The sequence below is a fragment of the Metopolophium dirhodum genome, chromosome 2, assembly GCF_019925205.1.
Source record: "Metopolophium dirhodum isolate CAU chromosome 2, ASM1992520v1, whole genome shotgun sequence".
Lineage (NCBI taxonomy): Eukaryota > Metazoa > Arthropoda > Insecta > Hemiptera > Aphididae > Metopolophium > Metopolophium dirhodum.
In genome coordinates this window covers 4,689,738-4,708,122 of record NC_083561.1, presented here as the reverse complement: position 1 = coordinate 4,708,122, position 18,385 = coordinate 4,689,738, and the positions used below count along the sequence as shown (strand labels likewise).

Genomic DNA, 18,385 nt, shown 5'->3' with positions numbered 1-18,385 from the left:
TGAAATGTTCATTTACTACACTGACCCGATCGGCATTTTTAATATTGGTCGTTGGCGTAGGTATACTATTTTATTTTATAAAATGTGTAAGCAACATAAAAACAAAAACAATTTTCAAAACACATTATTGTATAATTATTGTCGTTTCCGACTCATATCAGAATGAGAATAGCATATACGGTTGGACTGTTTTGACATTTATCATTTTAATTTAAATTTTTTCTAATATTCAATATAACATAATATACACAGCGATCGAGCCCATTTAAAACTATAGGTACGAACAATTTTTCCGTGCATTTGATTATGTTAATTCGGTTGAACTAAAACTGTTGCCAACTTACATGATTACGCGGTCGTAGCAATTAAAACATTTAAATTCACGGTTGATCGGTTATGGACCTGAAGGTTGAACGTGTAGATTAATTTACGCTCGTTTGTTTATGCTCACATATCAAACAGACAATGATCATTATTACATTCAACCTCGACCCACCCTCCTACGCAAAAGGGTCCCCATCCTGTTCTATTTATAAAATACCCGTTCCTTTATGATAATATAATAATATATTACATTTTGTGAGGGTTGATTGTTGTTATTATCTATAGACTATAGCCATTGGTTGGCTTAGTCATACAAGATTCCCTTTGGCGCTCGCTTCGCTACCTACCTACATACTTTGACAGTTAATTAAGAATTATTCGAGACAATATAATATTATTATAAACTTTTGTGATAGACTAATATTTTGATCATAAAATCAATATAAAGGGGCCCATAGCATAGTAAAATGCCCAGTTTATATATTTTTAAAACGTTAGAAAGTGCTGTCTTATAAAACCTATTACTCCCGCGTAACTCAACCACCGACTTACAATATACATTGATAATTTGTTTGAAGCAGATCAGCAATAAAACAAATATAAATTAAGATAATACATTTTAATATTAACTTTAATTTTACTCACAATAATCATATTATAATATTCGAATAATGGTAAAAATAATACTCCAGTTTTGTTAGTAAGTCTATTTAATATATTATGTTCGGAATATGTACTTATTATTGGATAACAATTTTATAGTAATGACAATATTTACCTAATCTATTATTAATGGCAAAACTATCGGCATAAAATGGAATGCCAAATACATTGGCATTATTACGTTACGTATTATTCCCGTATTGAAATTATTGTTTTATACTAATTTACTTTTAGTTTCACATAAAATACAATAATTGTTGTTTGAAAATGTATGAGAAAACGTACGTTACGATCTTGATGTTTGTTGTAAAATATGCTATAATATTAATTTAAGATGTTGCATACCGGTCTATTACATTATACCTTATGCATTTCATACACATCAACCACGGTAAATATACAATACTATCTAAGGTTAAATCATAAAAAAAATCCATGACATACGCCGTAATGTACCTACATCACGGGATACAAGGCACACGCGTCAAAATGGGGAATGCAATGAGGGGCTAGGTCTGCTACCTCTGACTGCACTTAAGGAGCGTCACCTTTAAATTATTCTTTACGTGTAAGCTAGTATGCTCAGGTCTCGGAGTAGGAGTAAAATAATTTCTCCTCCGTTAAAAATAGATGATTTTATCTTCGAAATGTTATCATTTTAATTGATCATTTGTACTCATTTATTCCTATAGATTATTTGTTAGTTTGATACAACGATAAATGATTAACCACGGTGTGTCCTGCCAGTTTCCATCCCCGCACAACACAGTGGCATGTCCAGTAGGTAGACCTGGTATGCCCGAGAATATCACTATAGCCCGATTTTTAACCCTTATAATATACAAAAAACATGCTTTTTTAAATAAATGATTTTTAATCAAAAAACAAGAAATTGTATATTTATTTTTTGTATTAACACACTGAGCAACCATAATAATATTATATGATTAAAATTAGAAATATATATTATATTAATACTAATTATTAGTTTATATTATGATTGATTGAACATTTAAAAAAACATATTAAATATTCCCTTAAAAAAATTTGTATATTGTTCAAATTTTTCTTATAACAAGAATTTTTATCCTGGACACGCCTCTGGCACAACAACCGATACAATTATATTTTAAGTTTAGGCTTGAATAAAACTTTTTTCGTGGAACGAAGTCCGAAGGAAAATATAATTAATGTTAGTATTATATTGTTGATATTAAAAAAAACATATTTCATTACCTAATGTTTTGTTGTACGGACTGCATGGAATTCTTAAAATATTAATAGGAATTGCAGACCGTTTTTGCCATTTTTAGTCACTTTTGCCCGGTTTGGCCGTTTTCCTATGATTTTTTTTTTGTTTTGTAGGGTTTAATCACGCAATTAGGTATTTTAACGCATAGTCTTGAAAACATGTTACCATTTTAATACCATCGGGTTAGACGTTGTTTACGATACTATATCCAAGACCAAATGCAAGATAGGTCTGCGTGGACGCGTCTTTTCTAAGGCTCGAGTGTGGCTGACGACGGTCATAAAACACGCGTGTTGCAGCCGTAAGTCCGTAACGTCCCCTCAAATCAGATAAGCAAAGCTATTTATTAAGTCAAAGAATCCAGCGACCATTATCCTGGACAAGGCTCACGATGTCCAATTTGTTTTTTTTTTTTTTGAAATTAGACACTATGCACATATTATTATTATATACTGAACTGATACACGATAGTGTATATACCACGGTTAAACGTACATTATATGAACATACAGCCATGTGAGTATATTCAGCACATGTTCTATACATGTTTGATTATGATAAGGTATGATATTAACACACGAGTTATTACTCCCACACGATTATATACATACATATATATACCATTGTGTATTTATAGTATCAAAGAGACGTCGATGCGTGCATTGTTTCTGCGACGTCCCATATTATATTATTATTATTATTATTATTATGTTTGTAATGAAATAATACTTGGCGGGGCCGTACCTTTTGGAGTTCGCTGAGTGTCAGCGTGGGCTGCGCGGTGGACATTGTGACTTGAGTTCCAGTCATGCCATTAACATCTCGAGACTGTTGGCCTGAAAATGAAAACAATTTCTATCGTTATATCTCGTAAACGTGAAAAACGCGTATTTATACAATTAAAAAAAACAAAACCAAGTACGGAACGATTCAAAGAGCGCAGTCGAGACAGTAATATAATATTATAATAGATTAAAACGTCAAGTGCCTATATATTATACTAAACGTGTATTATATTATTCTTTTAGTAAAGGATATACCGTAAGATACGCAATAGCGTTGATATCAGCGCCGCCTATATTACATATTATAATACACAACACAAAGTATATTGTCTATCCTCTTTTAATATCAGTGAAACTGTTGGGGTGTAATATTATTTTATTCTACCCGAAACGCCTCCCTGCAGAATTGTCAATAAACTGTGAAGCCCATAGACAGTTGGACATTTCGGTATTTCGCATAACAAGTCACCGGGATGTAATTTATTTACATACAGAATTTGAGTTGCAAATTATTTTTACAAAACTTGTTTTACATATTATTATTATTATTATTATTATAAGACCTCCGTTCGGTCCATCATATGAAACAGAAATGCCAACCTTTTTTTGCTAAAATACGCATTGTTGAAACTTATGAAAAAAAAAATGTCTGTATATTTATTGAAATCTAATCTAAGCTTAGATTAAATTATTAAATGAAGTTACGATGTTAAACTGATACATTATGATTATGCCTTAACTTCATAACATATACAAACAAATTAAAGTTTTTCCAAATCAATAATTTGTATTCAATTCAATAATAATAATGTCATTATTATTATGTTACAATAGTCAATAGGCACCTACGAATATTTTTAAAAATAAATAAATTTTAGTGTTTTAGATGTACGAGGTTTTAACTAGAAATCACGCCATGGCTAAAATAATAAATTTATCAAAGTTATTTATGTTGTTAGGTATAATGAATAATAGTGGAAAACTGAGATATATATTGTTGAAACTTAAACAAGGTAGGTACTTACTAAGAAAAAAATATTTGTTGACATTAAATATGCATAAATCTTGAATATGTAGTTTTTCAAAATAAATTACTTCTTAGAAAATTTAAATCTATAAAAACATTAAATGCATGTGTATGTAGATATTATTCATATATTTAAATATCATTCAGCCATTTTCAACCCATTTTCTTTCTATAATAATAAAGGTTGAATGTATATATTGTAAAAACATATATTTCATGAATAATTTTATTACTTACTGACACCATATAATATTATATAAAATCGATAAAGTTTATAGTGATGGTATGTTTAAATAATATTAAATATATTTGTCTAGCACACGTAAAAAAAATAGTACCTAAAAATATTAATTTCGTTATGAAATATAGATATTTGCTTATACGGACAATGTTTTCAATGAAAGATAACATCATTAAATGTCATAAAATTCGTGTTTTTATGATCGAATTTAACCGTACTCATTTTTTTTTTTGTGACAAAAAAAGAGAAAATATTATTTTTGACGGAAAAAGGAAACTATAACGATGTCTAGTTAGTAGTTATGAAATAAGAGCGTATTATCATATTAATCATAATATATATATAATATTCTATTATTTTTTCATACGTATATAAATTCAGTGTATTTGAAAATAGTATGGAATGACGGTCATTGAACAAATAATGTGGTTGAAGGGCGAAACGATCGATTTGACTTGGAAAAAAACTTTCTACTGATTACGAAAAAGAAAAAGTTTGTCAATCATCGGGAAAACAGAAAAAGGGTTAAGTTCAAATTTTACAAGTTTATTGCGTCATAAAACACTGATTAAAAATCATTTCTCGAAAATATTTCTTCTACTTACGAGTCAACACAATAGAATAAATAAAAATAATATTTTTATCTTTGTAATTTACGACCAAACATACGTTTATTTTAGTTGTAAAATACGGAGATCATTTTCTACTGAAAAACATAATATCTTTATGTTTTTATCATTAAAATATATATCTGTAAAATGTAAAAATAATTCCTAACTTAGAAAGTCTTAGTGCTCATAATAAAGTGCGATGTTATGTGTGCCTATACCTACGCTTAAATCGAATGAGGTGCGCTTTTGTATCGATATAATTCAATTGAAATCAAACGAATGTTTATCGCTTCACGTCCCTATAAACGGCGAGCCGCTGACTATAACGCTCTCGAGTGAATTTTGTCGAAAACACAGGCACGCCAGACTACTGCGGGGACGTAAAAACATTTGAAATTGTATTTGCAATAAAACACATCGGAAGGTATTTACACGGGTGTTGCTGGCTGCACGAATCGCGATCGAGTAGGAGAAAAAAAAACCAAATAAAAAACAAACGCCTCCGCACAACAATCGCGTGTGTGCCAACGCACTGATTTATGTGTTATTGCAAAATGTCAAAGATCATAATGTACATTGTAATATTATACACACACACACACACATAATATCATTATGGGTTTTGAACGGAGTTTTCGATCTTGCGAAACAATAACGTTCGTCGTTGCGGTGTACTGCAGCCACCAGTTCCTTCTTGCAGTTGTGCATTTTTTTTTATCATCGTCGGCGCTATTACACTGCACCACTGCATCGAGATTGTGTTTCGTACGAGACGTTTTAAAAAAAAAAAAAACCCGAAATATAAATTTTTATCATAATAGTCATACGTATATATATATATATATGTATACAGTATCGAAACACCACAATGGGCCATTAATTTTATTATAGTTCCATTCCCTGCAGCTGTTGCCTAATACCTACCGTAGTACCATGGATTCCATCGGACGGCCCTAAATAAAGAATTTGGAAGTGTATACACGGTACCCGCGGTACCTATATATATATTATGACGTGTCGTTATTTTCATGTTACGATTATAATCATCTGTTACAGCTAATTTTGTTTTTTTTTTCTCCATCTCTGTTCGAAATATTATCAATTTAGGCGTCGGTATCATATTACAGGTAGGCATAGGTATTATCTAAATTTAATCCGATTTATATTACTGCGTACTGCCAGTATATTACCTATATTGCACATTAATATAATATAATGTGAACATACAATTTTTGTACTTGTTTTTCCGACATATCAAACTACTTCCTGGTATGGTATAATATTATGCAAATTATTATTAATATTTCAACGAATAGACATTAAATAAGGGAAAAAAGAAAATTCCATAAACGTAAAATTCAATAACCCGTGTTTTCGTAAATGAAAAACAAAATTAAATATAATTTAATATCGATGAAATAGTAAAATATTAAATGCAGGGTATATAATTATTAGCATCAAATATAACAACAAATAGTTTTCGGAAAACTTTAATTTGAAAATAATAACATGTACCTTTATACATACACAATATGTATAACAGCACAACAGTTTTATTATTAGGTAAGATTCAGATACTTTTTATAAAATTATTTTTGAAATACAAAATAGTTTTTTATTAGTTTTTTATTTGAATGAGTATTATATTATATATATATAGAGAGAGAGAGAGTGTTGAATGCAATTACTCTGAAAAATGAATAGAATTATAGCAAAAAGGTCTACAAATCAAATAACGTTGTCGGTTTATTTCGAAAATGTGTTATTTTTTTTTTTTTTAATAGAACGAGAATTTGGAAAATTAGACTTTAAATTAAAAGCAAACATAACTCAAAGGAATTCACGAAAACTTTTACGCAGCTATAACAAGCCTCGGGGCTGTAGCAACTAGAAAGTAAAAGCCGATAAAAGAAAGAAACAGCGGTCAAAAAAAAAAAAAAAAACGCACACACCAATACTCGCACCGGCGTACTTGAGAAATTTCTCCCTTTCGATTTCGGAATAATTGCCGGTTTGGCGAGGCTGACACACCGCGGCGGCGGCGGCTGCATGGATACACTCACGAACATTAATAAACAAGGTTAGTAGGCTCGGGCAGCGACGAGAGAGCAGCGGCAGCGGCGGCAGCAGCAACAGCAGCAGCGTGCACTTGTGGAACCGGTTTTTTTTATTTTATTTATTATTATTATTATTATTTTTTTTTTATACTTATCAATAGCGACATTCCTTTCACGAGGAGTGTAAAAATATTAAAAGAATTTCCAGCCGCCGTCGCCGTCGACTCGCGCCGGCTCTTGGGACATCTCCGAACCGTTATATACGCTACTCTTGTAGTTGCGGCCTGTGCATAGTAATAATATGGCGACAGACCGCTTAATGATTATTAATATACGAACCACCGAGTGTAGTTGGATGCGAATCGTTCGAATTCCGTTACGTACCTACCTATATTACAATATTGTATAGGATGTTTAAAAACCCGGAGCGGCCTTAACCTTGATAATGGATTGCATTGCAATAGTTTTTACGATTTATTGGAGACGTAAAAATACAAAATATATATAAAAAAAAACAACTATCAAAGACTCTTTCTTCTGGCGAGAGAAACTTTGTTGATGCAAAAATTAAACACAACACGTATAATGTTGCGGGGCGAATCTTTTAAAATAAGAATACCGATTTTCCCATACATTTTTGAGTTTTTTTTAAAAAAATCATACTTGTGTAATTTGGAGTACCTACCTACCTACTTATGAGTTACAACACGATTTTTTTGTAAAAATCTTATAGTATCCTTCTCGAATATAATTATATATTATTTATGTATTGCGTAAAATATATAATATACCTACGTAAGTACCACCTTTATAACACGATTGTAGAAAAAAGCGGTCATGTAAATATTAGGTAGGTACAGTAAGATCATAACTATTCCTTTTATTTTATTTCCACATTTTTTTTTTTTTTTTTACTTAAACTATATGTTAATATAAGTTATAATTTCATTGCTAAATGAAAACAATGTGTTTTGTCATATACACGCATATTAGGTAGGACTGTTTTAAAAATGAATGTGGCTAAATAAATGAATTAATGTTAAGACAGTGTTATAGTGATATGTGTATCGGTACATGCATAATACTAAGTTGTTTGCAAATATTTTCAAGTTTGAAGGGCGCTGAATAACATTCATAATGCAGCACAATCTAATACCGTAGAACCAATTGACCTCATAGTAGTGCAATAATGCACACAATAATAATACAATATACATTAATGTAGTGGTAATGTACGCCTATGCACTGCACAAAATTATATTATGGTTACCTATAAACTTGGGCCAATAATTAATAAACGTGGTTTACATAAACTCAAAGTGTAATCAAATACCAATCGACACACGTCACAAATGATGATGATTATTAGATACTAGATAGGTATACTGTTATATTGCATTAATGTATTACCACTTACCGGTGGGTTTATCATGTAAAATTACTATAAAGAAAAACATAAACGTTTTTAAAAATCGATTTTACAAAATATTATAATATTATTACACGGTGCCAATAGACAATTTACGAGAAAAAAAAATATAAATTTACTACCTGAAACGAATCATATCTTTTATTCAATACTTTAACACGCTGTACTTAGATGCAAATAATAGCAGGTATTTCGTATTGAATTGTTTTACAATAGTTTTTACTAATAATAATTGTATAGTTATATTTTTATTTTTTTGCTTATTACTAATGTATCTTAATTATTACTGGTATGTAGTTCATAACTAGTTGTATAAAACTTCTTATACAAGAACATGAATAAGGTAGTAAATACGGACATAAGAGTATAGCTTATAAGCAGTTAATACCTACCATACTTTTATATACTACATAATATACAATTTTTCACCTAATAATTAGGTATAATTTAAAAATTCGGTTCACATGTATTGGAAATGTAACTACCCAAAATGAAACATTTAAAACATCTAAATATCAATCAACGATACATAACTATTTATAACTAAATATATTAAAGAAATCTAAGTTGTGGTCATAAATAAACTATGAAAAATGTGACACTCATAATATAGGGTATAATAATATGGTGATTATTAATTTTATAACAAATTGATCAATTCAAGATTTCAACATAATATAATAGATATTGGTCGTACTCGTACTGAAACGGGTAATTTACGTTTACTATTCTATATCGTTGTCACTTGTCAAATTTTATTGTAACATTATTGGCAATCACCAACAAGAATGTTTTACTTATTATTTTTTTTTTAAATAAAGAATAGGTATTAGTATAATATCACTGTAAAATGGTAATTGTGGGTCTTAAATTTAAATTGATAGTATCTGTTTATACTTACGTTTATTTTGTGAATAATGAAAAATTTTAAACAATAATAAATACCTAATTCAAGCAAATAAGATTAATATTTAAGTAGCTATAAAATAAAGAATATATTACGTCTGAAATCTTGTCAGAAACGTTTTAACTAAATATTTTGCTATTATTAAATACCATATGTGACCAAGCCATTGAGTAATACTGAGTACAATATAATACATGCGTGTCTTAAGGCGCCCGGTGCCGATGCCATTTTGTCGTCAAAAATACACTCAGCAGGAATAACGATACCGCATTGTAGAATCAACCAAATTTCATATATTTTTTTTAATTGCTAGAGGGGAATATTCTACAGCCCATTTGGCATTTATCAATATTTTATTCTTAAACTTTATAATATGTCTAAAAAAATAGATTATAAAAAACATTTTTTACAATTTTTTTAATACAACTATTTGAAATAAAATATAAAATCGGAGATCGATGCCGGCTGTAGGAAGTCTTCTTCTTTCAGATAAAAAAATAGTCATCAAAATCTGACAATTCTACAAAGCTCGAGAGTTATTCACGTAAAGTCATTTTTTATCGATATAATACTCCCTATCAATCCCCCCTAAATAGGTATCGGGTAGTAGATAAGTGGAAAGTCTTATAATTGAGAGGGCAACTAAAATATTAAATTGTGGAAAACTTGAAAAACTGGCACCGGGACCCTTAAGATAGGTATGCTGTACAAAATTATTGTTTATAAGTTATAACTACCTATATATTATCTAGAATAAATAATAACAAAATAGCGTACTTACATTGTATCCCTAAAAAATAAAATTGTTGGACTATTATACAGAAAAAGTAATATTTTTAAATATTTTCTAGTGGTATGCAAGTTCCAATAATGAAACATACTACAGATGAAATAACATTCAAAACAATGGAACGAATTTTAGAAAATTATATATTCATATTATCTATTATACTTTATGAAAATTAAGCAGTATTTATTGACTAAAGTGAAAGAAAATTAATGTCTGAACAATTTGTTTGCACTAAATTAAAGTTGTCGTTTTAATATTATATCATATTCTGATTATTATAAATTTCCCCTCAATTTTCTGTAATAGGTAAGTGTACGCGGTACGGTTTACCGATTATTTGATAAAAATAAAAATAGTGATACATTATAACCTATTGATTTAGTTACTGAACGATGACATTCGTTCTAAAAATTTTTTTATATAATTTCAATACTTTAAAAGTGGATACAAATAAGACTTGACAAATTTAGTACCTAGGTAGTTAGGTACATTGGACTATATTACGGTTTAATATAGATATTTCATTTGTAGAAAGTAATAAACAAGGGTTTATTATTTTGTTTATTAAAGCTACTGAGTTTTTTTTACTGTCACGGTAAACTAAATTAGTGTTTTATTTAATATTTCCCAGCTATTATCCTAAATAAATCACACGATTATTATTTCGCTGAAAGTAAAAATATACTATTATAATATACCATATCATTACCTTATGCCTTATACAATCATATTAAAACCTAATTATATAGTCTAAAAACTTTTTATATAACTTCTGTATCGAATCAACTTAAATATTATTTTAATTTGCATTTATATAACTATAGTCTACACTCTACAGGCAGCACCTGTCTGAATAATACTTGGAAATATCATCGAATAATAATTAATACCACGATTAAAATGTACAATTTAGATCAAATACATTGAATATTGTTCATTGGCGTTTATTTAAAAATAATAATCTCATTCGAATATAGTATAATTTTCTGAAATTTACCCAAAATTATTTCATCAATTAATATTACATAACGAAATATGCATAAGACAAAGTAAACGAAATTAATTAATAACCTTGCATAATATTATGGTTTATATTTAAACTGTAGCTTATTAATACTGATGTACACTTTATGTTAAATAGTATATTTTAACATTTATAATGAGTCGTAAGAGAAATTAATACTATTCTAAAATCTACTAAACGATATTTATTTACCATAATATATTACGGTAGGTATTATTCTGTGAAAGTGTGAACACTTGCAGGAACAGGAAATCACTAAAAGTGAAGGCATAACTGATATGTATAATTCGGTACTTTATAATCACACACATATTAAGTTTGAAACAATCAAATTAAGGAAAAATTAATAAAATTAAAATTATAAGTATTTTCATAAAAAGTACGTATGTAGGTACCTATAGTATGCTGTGATTTATATACATCAACTATATAATATAATAATATATTACATATTATAAATCATTAGGTATTGTATAGAAATGAAAAGTCATGTTTTTACTGAATACGGTGCGTTCATTAAACAAATTCATTAGTAATTCAATTTAATGTAAAACATTTACGACATTGTAAATTGAAAATGTTCGAGTTTTCATTCGTTATTCGCACGAACATGAATAACATTATATTTTAAAACGCTAAGTGAAACTAGTATATATCGTGAGATCATTATAATGCATAGGTAGAGAAGTGTGCAAATCTTTGTAAATGACTCATCCGTATATTATAGAGACGAATAGACGATACTACGATAATCAATAAATGTTTAAGCATGGCGATTCACCAAGTACTTATGTTCACCGGCACACCCCTATTTTTCCTTTCATAATAAATTTATTGAAATTCTGATTTTCAAATAGGTACTTAGATTTTTGTATACTACCTATTTATAAGGATTACCATGTGACGACAGCAACTTTTTTTTTTTTTAATGAATACTACCATTAATTTTGTATAAAATCTTTTACTTTTTGGAAAATATTGAAGCAACAAAATCGAAATTCAAACGAGTAGTTTTTTATAATTATTTAACTTCGTGTACTAAGGAGTAAGGATAAGAGGTGGATTATAATAAGTTTGGAATAGAGGGCTATAAAATGTAATATTTGAAATTTATTTATTAACATTTTATAATTTGTAAAAAATATAAAAATTGTCCAAGTATAATATTATGTACTAAATTTAATATAACATTAATTTTAAATTTTTGTAAAACCATTTTTAAGGACTATGTACCCAAGACTAAGGACTTATACTTAGTGTCACAATTTAATAACTCAAAAACTACTCACTCAAAATTTGATTGAAATACATCAAAATGTTAAACAATGTCATCTGCAGCCTAACAATTTAAAGTAAATGAGGTCGGTTTTCATTTGAAAAAAAAAATATAAGTATAAGAAATCTAAGTATTTGAAAGTATGGTCCTCAAATATTCTTGAAAATTCCAAAATTCAGAATATGGAAAAATTGAGTTGAGCATACTTAGTCGGTGAACCACAGTATAATATATTATATAGGTTATACCATATATTATTATAATCATGACATAAATATATCGCATTATCACGACGATGATATTACAACGTTTCATTTTTTGGCTTGCACGCGTGCAATAATATTATGCGTATCTAACTGTTAACATTTTTATGTATACATAATGCATAGGTCATGTACAATTTAGCGCAGTGGTTCATAAAGATGGTTTTACAATAGTACACGTCGCATACCAATACAGACGTTCACTAATTAATGTATTAGTCGTGATCGGCTTCGTCGGTCATAGATCGCTAAGACTCTTATATATGGGTATAGGTAACACGGGCGACGGATGGATGTAGGTATACGGCACGGGTATTGTGGGTAGATATAAGCTTCATCAGCACGAAGACATTAATTGCTCTGTGCCTAAAGCTACTCACTATTTAAGGTATATACGGTTTACACTATCGCCGTATTCCTTGGCAGACCGTGTTGAATCGATAAATCTGATTAGCCGAATTTACTTGTAACAAAATTTAGTTAACACGTTACCACACACTACAACCAACTGTTGATCAATTAATAATGATTCATAAACCAAAATTACATCTGGATACATATATGCACATCTAAATATACTATACAGTTATAAAGTTTTAAGCCGACTGAAAATAATACACCATGGACCACCGCGGTCTACAATTTTAACGTGGTTATAGTGTAATAGTACCTATTAACCCTTCTGGTAAATAAATTAAAATGCTGCCGCGGTAAAAATTTCATTTGCACGTTTACCGCATGACGAATCCGTTCGTCGGGATCCAGATGATTTAATTGTGAATCACTGGACTCACGCCAATCGCAGAGACTTATTTCGCGGTTTAATGAACTCTGACGATAAAAATACTGTAAAAATCAGTAGATAAACCTTAACGGCACGAAGACACTTCCTATCGGCGCATAACCCGACTGGTGGATACAGTAGAATACCGCGGTAAGAATTTCGGTTGCACGTTTTCCGCTCGATGAATCCGTTCATCGTCTGGGTCTAGATGATTTGACATTTGTACGTCGTCGTTATTATTTTGACGAAGGGAATCAGTGGACTAGCGCCAATCGCGGGGACTGATTTTGCGGTGTATTGAATTCCGACGAGAAAAAATTCGATCACTATTTACCACGCACCCACATAATATTATAATATATTTTAAATATACTCGCGTATAATACCTCTATCTATGTACAATGCATTATGACGTGCAGCTCGGAGACGTCGTCGGAATTCCGCAGACGACCAACGGATTGCGACCGTCCGTGTACAGTTAAAAATGTACGTGCACGCTTGCAGGGCTGCAGCAGCTTGGCGGCGAACAAATTACGACGAAATAAAATGGAAAACGGGCGGAAAACGGAGGAGAGATATAAAAAAAAAAAAAAAACGAAGAGAGACGTAATCAAAGACTGCGGGACTGCGGGATATTTTTCCGTCGGAATAATGGCGATCGACGTGCTTCCTCTCCCGCCGGTCGGCACACGCACAGCGCATTATTGTCGACGACGTCCGGTATGCATTTTTTAGTATTATATTATGCACTTGACCTACGCCTATATATTACACCTATATAATACGCCGGCGATTGCGACGTGCCCGCCCGCCGCCGCTGACAACGCTTCCCCGCAAATAATATTATCGTCGTATCGAGGACGACCGAACGCAGCACGGAAACACAAGAAGCGATACAGAGTCCAATGCACTATACCTTCACAGTCTAACCTACCTACTACTACTACTACTACTAATAATAATAATAATAATAAGTAATTGTCATTCGGAACACGAGCATTACGGGACCGTATGAGCCCATTGTGCGCCGCGACGCTTAATATATTATGTAGGCACACACTAACATACAGACAATCCAGCACGTACAAAAAGGCGCGTTCTCCCCTAAAGGTATAATATGCGATATAATATTATTATAATTATTATTATTATTATTATTATAACCTATGCTTGGTGGATGATCGATGGCCCCGCGGGTGGCTTATAATAATTGGGAGTCGCGTGAATTGATGTTCGGTCGTTAGGCCAGACGACCTAAATCAATCGCACAGAATGCGACACTCCGCCGTTCGTCAAATAAGCGTTGATAATTCAATCAGACTATCAGAATGCCGAGCGGCTCGACAAAGGCAGGTACGTAATTAAACGCTACAACGATTATCGGGGAATATCGTGAAAACGAGAAAAAAAACCAATACCGTACCTCCACTAGAAACGAAATAACATTCCGATATAATAATATAACATTATAATACCTATCTATAGGTGTACTATCAATGATTATAATAATAATAATAATTATTAATACACAGCAAAATAGTTGCGACGCAGAACTACTAGTTGATTCAATTTTATTATATGTAGGTATATTGTATATAACGCGTTATCAATCGAACCATATTTTGATCTTTAGTAAAAGTTTTCAAAACCGGGACGAATTCCATTTCGCCGTTTCCATAAAACAAATTATATTTTATTCCCACCGCAGTCACGTACCCACCTATACAATGTTCATGTTTACAACTAATGTTATCAATTTATATCATGTTCGTATTTTCTCTCCTATTATACTTCATTCGAAACCGATTATTTTAATATTATGTAGTTCTAATACTACTATTGAGACCAGCGCCAAATAAACCATACCTCAATTATTATTGTTAGTTTTATTTTGCATAATATAACTTTTCATAATGATTTATACCAATGCAATTGACGGTTAATATTTATTGTAACTCATACAATTTAATTGTCATAATTATTAAAATTTATGAGTACGTCGACGTCAATCAATATTATTTACAGTTGTCTGGAGAAGAATAGAATACATTTATAATAATTAAATTATTATAATCCATAAACGTGTCTTGAAATATTCAAATATATTATATTAATTTGTTATTACATATTAGTTAATACCAACAAAGAACGGCAATTTATTAATGTAACTTAATATTATAGCAATATAGCATATATATATATATATATATATATATATTATATATATTAGATATTATACTAGGTAGCTGGATTCGAGAACTTGCTTTGAATTAGAATCTTATATATTGGTTATTATAATTACATTATCCAATAATTTAAATTATTTCAATAGATGTATAAGCCTTTGAGTGTATTCTGATTAAAAAATTGCCATGCACCTGCATAATTAATATTAAGCAATCACGCAAGTACACCTATAAATAATCTTTACGTAGGTACCATAGAAAATTGCACTTTTAGAGTAGGTAAGGTTAATGTTAATTTAATTACAATTTGTATAATATATGAAAATACATTTTACATACGACATGCCTCCTACACCTAAGTTAACTTTTATAGTTTTATATATTTTTAAATGCAAAACGTCAAGAAAATAAAATTTGTTTTAAGAGTTACAACATGTGTACGGCCGTGTGGGTAATGAGGTTTTAGTAAATACAAAAGATGTTTACTTACAAAAAATATTAGTCCATCAAGGTCAGCTAATTTAGTATAAGTATATGTTTTTGAGATTAATTTATACAATTGCATTTCTACTCGTATTCTAATTTCTATCATGAATGGAACATCGGAACATACCATAATATATTTATATTTTTATTGCTATAATGATTTTGAGAACCAATAATGAGCACTATTCAAAATATCGATTAATTTTTCTTCAAAGTTCATTAGTTTTCCACTCATCTATGCATTGTAATAATTATGAATATATTTAGGTAGGTATATCAATTTTTATTCTTAATTCTGGTATAAATATATCCATCAATTAATATTCTTTCTATTAAATTTAAATACAATCTATTATTATTATTATTATTTTCATTACACATTTATTATTATTCTATGTTTATAAAATCTATTTATCGAGTTTTAAAGTCTTTTAAACATCTATTAATTGGTCATTATTTTTGTTTCTAAACAATTAAAAATTTATTACTATTAAAACGGCATTAATTCTTAACTACTATTGGGCTATTTTCCTGAATATTATAAAATCATTTAATTGAAATTAAACTTTAAAATCTAATTATTGCGATCATTTATTTATTTAAATATAACTAACGTGATGTAAAATTATAATTCATTAGCTAATTACCTACCAGCATAATATTTTTTTTTACCGTGGGAAATTAACATCGACATTTAAATGTTACGAATTTTACCTATTGAATTTAGTGAGAATTAAATAAATATTGACCCTATACGTGTAAAAATAATGAGGTTTCAAACAATAATTTATAAGGAAAGAACATTTCGGTCTGATTGTGGTTATTGTATAAGATAGGTAAGAAAAATCCTCGGAAAAATCTAAAATAAAACGAAAACTATCGAATTAAATTTAATCAATAAAAAGTAATCCTCCTTTAACTGATGAAGAAACCAAGAATATAAAAAAAGTAAGATACTGGGATTAATCGGAGCGTCTTTAAATTTAAAAACAAACAAAAATCCTCCCAGATTCTCAGAATCTTAAACCATTGTTTATACGTGCGCCACAAAAAAATCTATAGATTGGCAGAAATAATTGAAATTATTATTTTTAAAATGTCAATGATAATTTATGACAGCAAAAAACACTGTGCACAGTGTTCGTGACCGCGCATTAAAATCTTTAATACCTATACGTATGAACCCGCTCTAGAATCGAGTTTTTCGTAATCGTGAGACGTGAACGAAAACGTTTCATTAATGTTATTTGACATTATCAATTTTCAGAACTCTCAATAGTACGTTACCGCTGGTTACCAGGGATAGGTTTTACATATATATATATATATAATAGAGCTTCAATTGAGTATATCAAAGAATAATTCTATAAAGTTCTATTAAAAGTAACATTTTCCAGACTGCAGTTAGGTATTTCATTTCAAAAAAAGGTCTATAATGTCATTATTTTATTCGTGAAAGATAAATCTTATCGATTATATAGCATTCCGCGCAACGTAGAAATAAAAAAAAATCTTTTTGTTCAGACTCACCTGTTGAATATAATATATTGTCACCTGCGGCTCTCGACGACTCGGATGGTATGCATCACACACTCACTATACTATCGTACTACACTTAAAACTTAACTAACGGGACGAAAATAAACAATAAATAACACTCAAGAGAAAAACATTCGATGAACAAAATCGGTAATCACAAAATAATATTTTCGACTGTATTCTCAAACGAACGCACTCGCGTAAGTATTGGCCGCAAGAATCGCCTTATGCCTGACTGGGCAGTGTTATTGTTTTGGATCTGGTGTAGCGTGGCAGTATCACGTTGATAGCTGCTGCTGCTGCTCACCATACCTGTTTGATCCTACCTACCTGTCCGACCGGAGTGAGATCGTTTCACGTACTCGCCACAGTGCAGCCAACGGAATTGCCACGGATGGGAGAGGGCAGATAATATAACATTATACTACAATAACATCGTAGAAATATGCAATTTGATCATAAGAATTTTTTTTTTATTTAACATCGAAAATAATATCTTATAGGCTATTTATGATAATCATAATTTTATTTTATTACCATAGTATCGCGTTTATAATTCGAAGCACTTTTTATTCTTTTTCTTAAGAATTAAAAATATTTATCTATGTATTTCAATCGTCGTAGGTAACTAATAACGTTATACTTATATGTAGTAGCTAATCGGTTGTCTGTAAATAATTAATCAATTACAAGTAAAACGAAAGTTTTAATATTACATTTTTTTTTTTTTAAACTTGCCAA

General features: G+C 29.9%; 1 protein-coding gene across 1 annotated transcript in view; it reads right to left on the bottom strand.

The window, feature by feature from the left end:
- LOC132937919 (unconventional myosin-XV) overlaps positions 1-17,957 on the bottom strand; it is a 57,185-nt gene extending 39,228 nt beyond the window's left edge. Inside the window, exons 1-2 of the mRNA XM_061004529.1 lie at positions 17,636-17,957; positions 2,984-3,075 (exon numbers count right to left, since the gene is read on the bottom strand). Coding sequence (XP_060860512.1) covers positions 2,984-3,049 — 66 coding nt within the window. The 5' untranslated portion in view covers positions 3,050-3,075; positions 17,636-17,957. The remainder of the gene's footprint in view (positions 1-2,983; positions 3,076-17,635) is intronic.
- Positions 17,958-18,385: the final 428 nt, after the last annotated feature.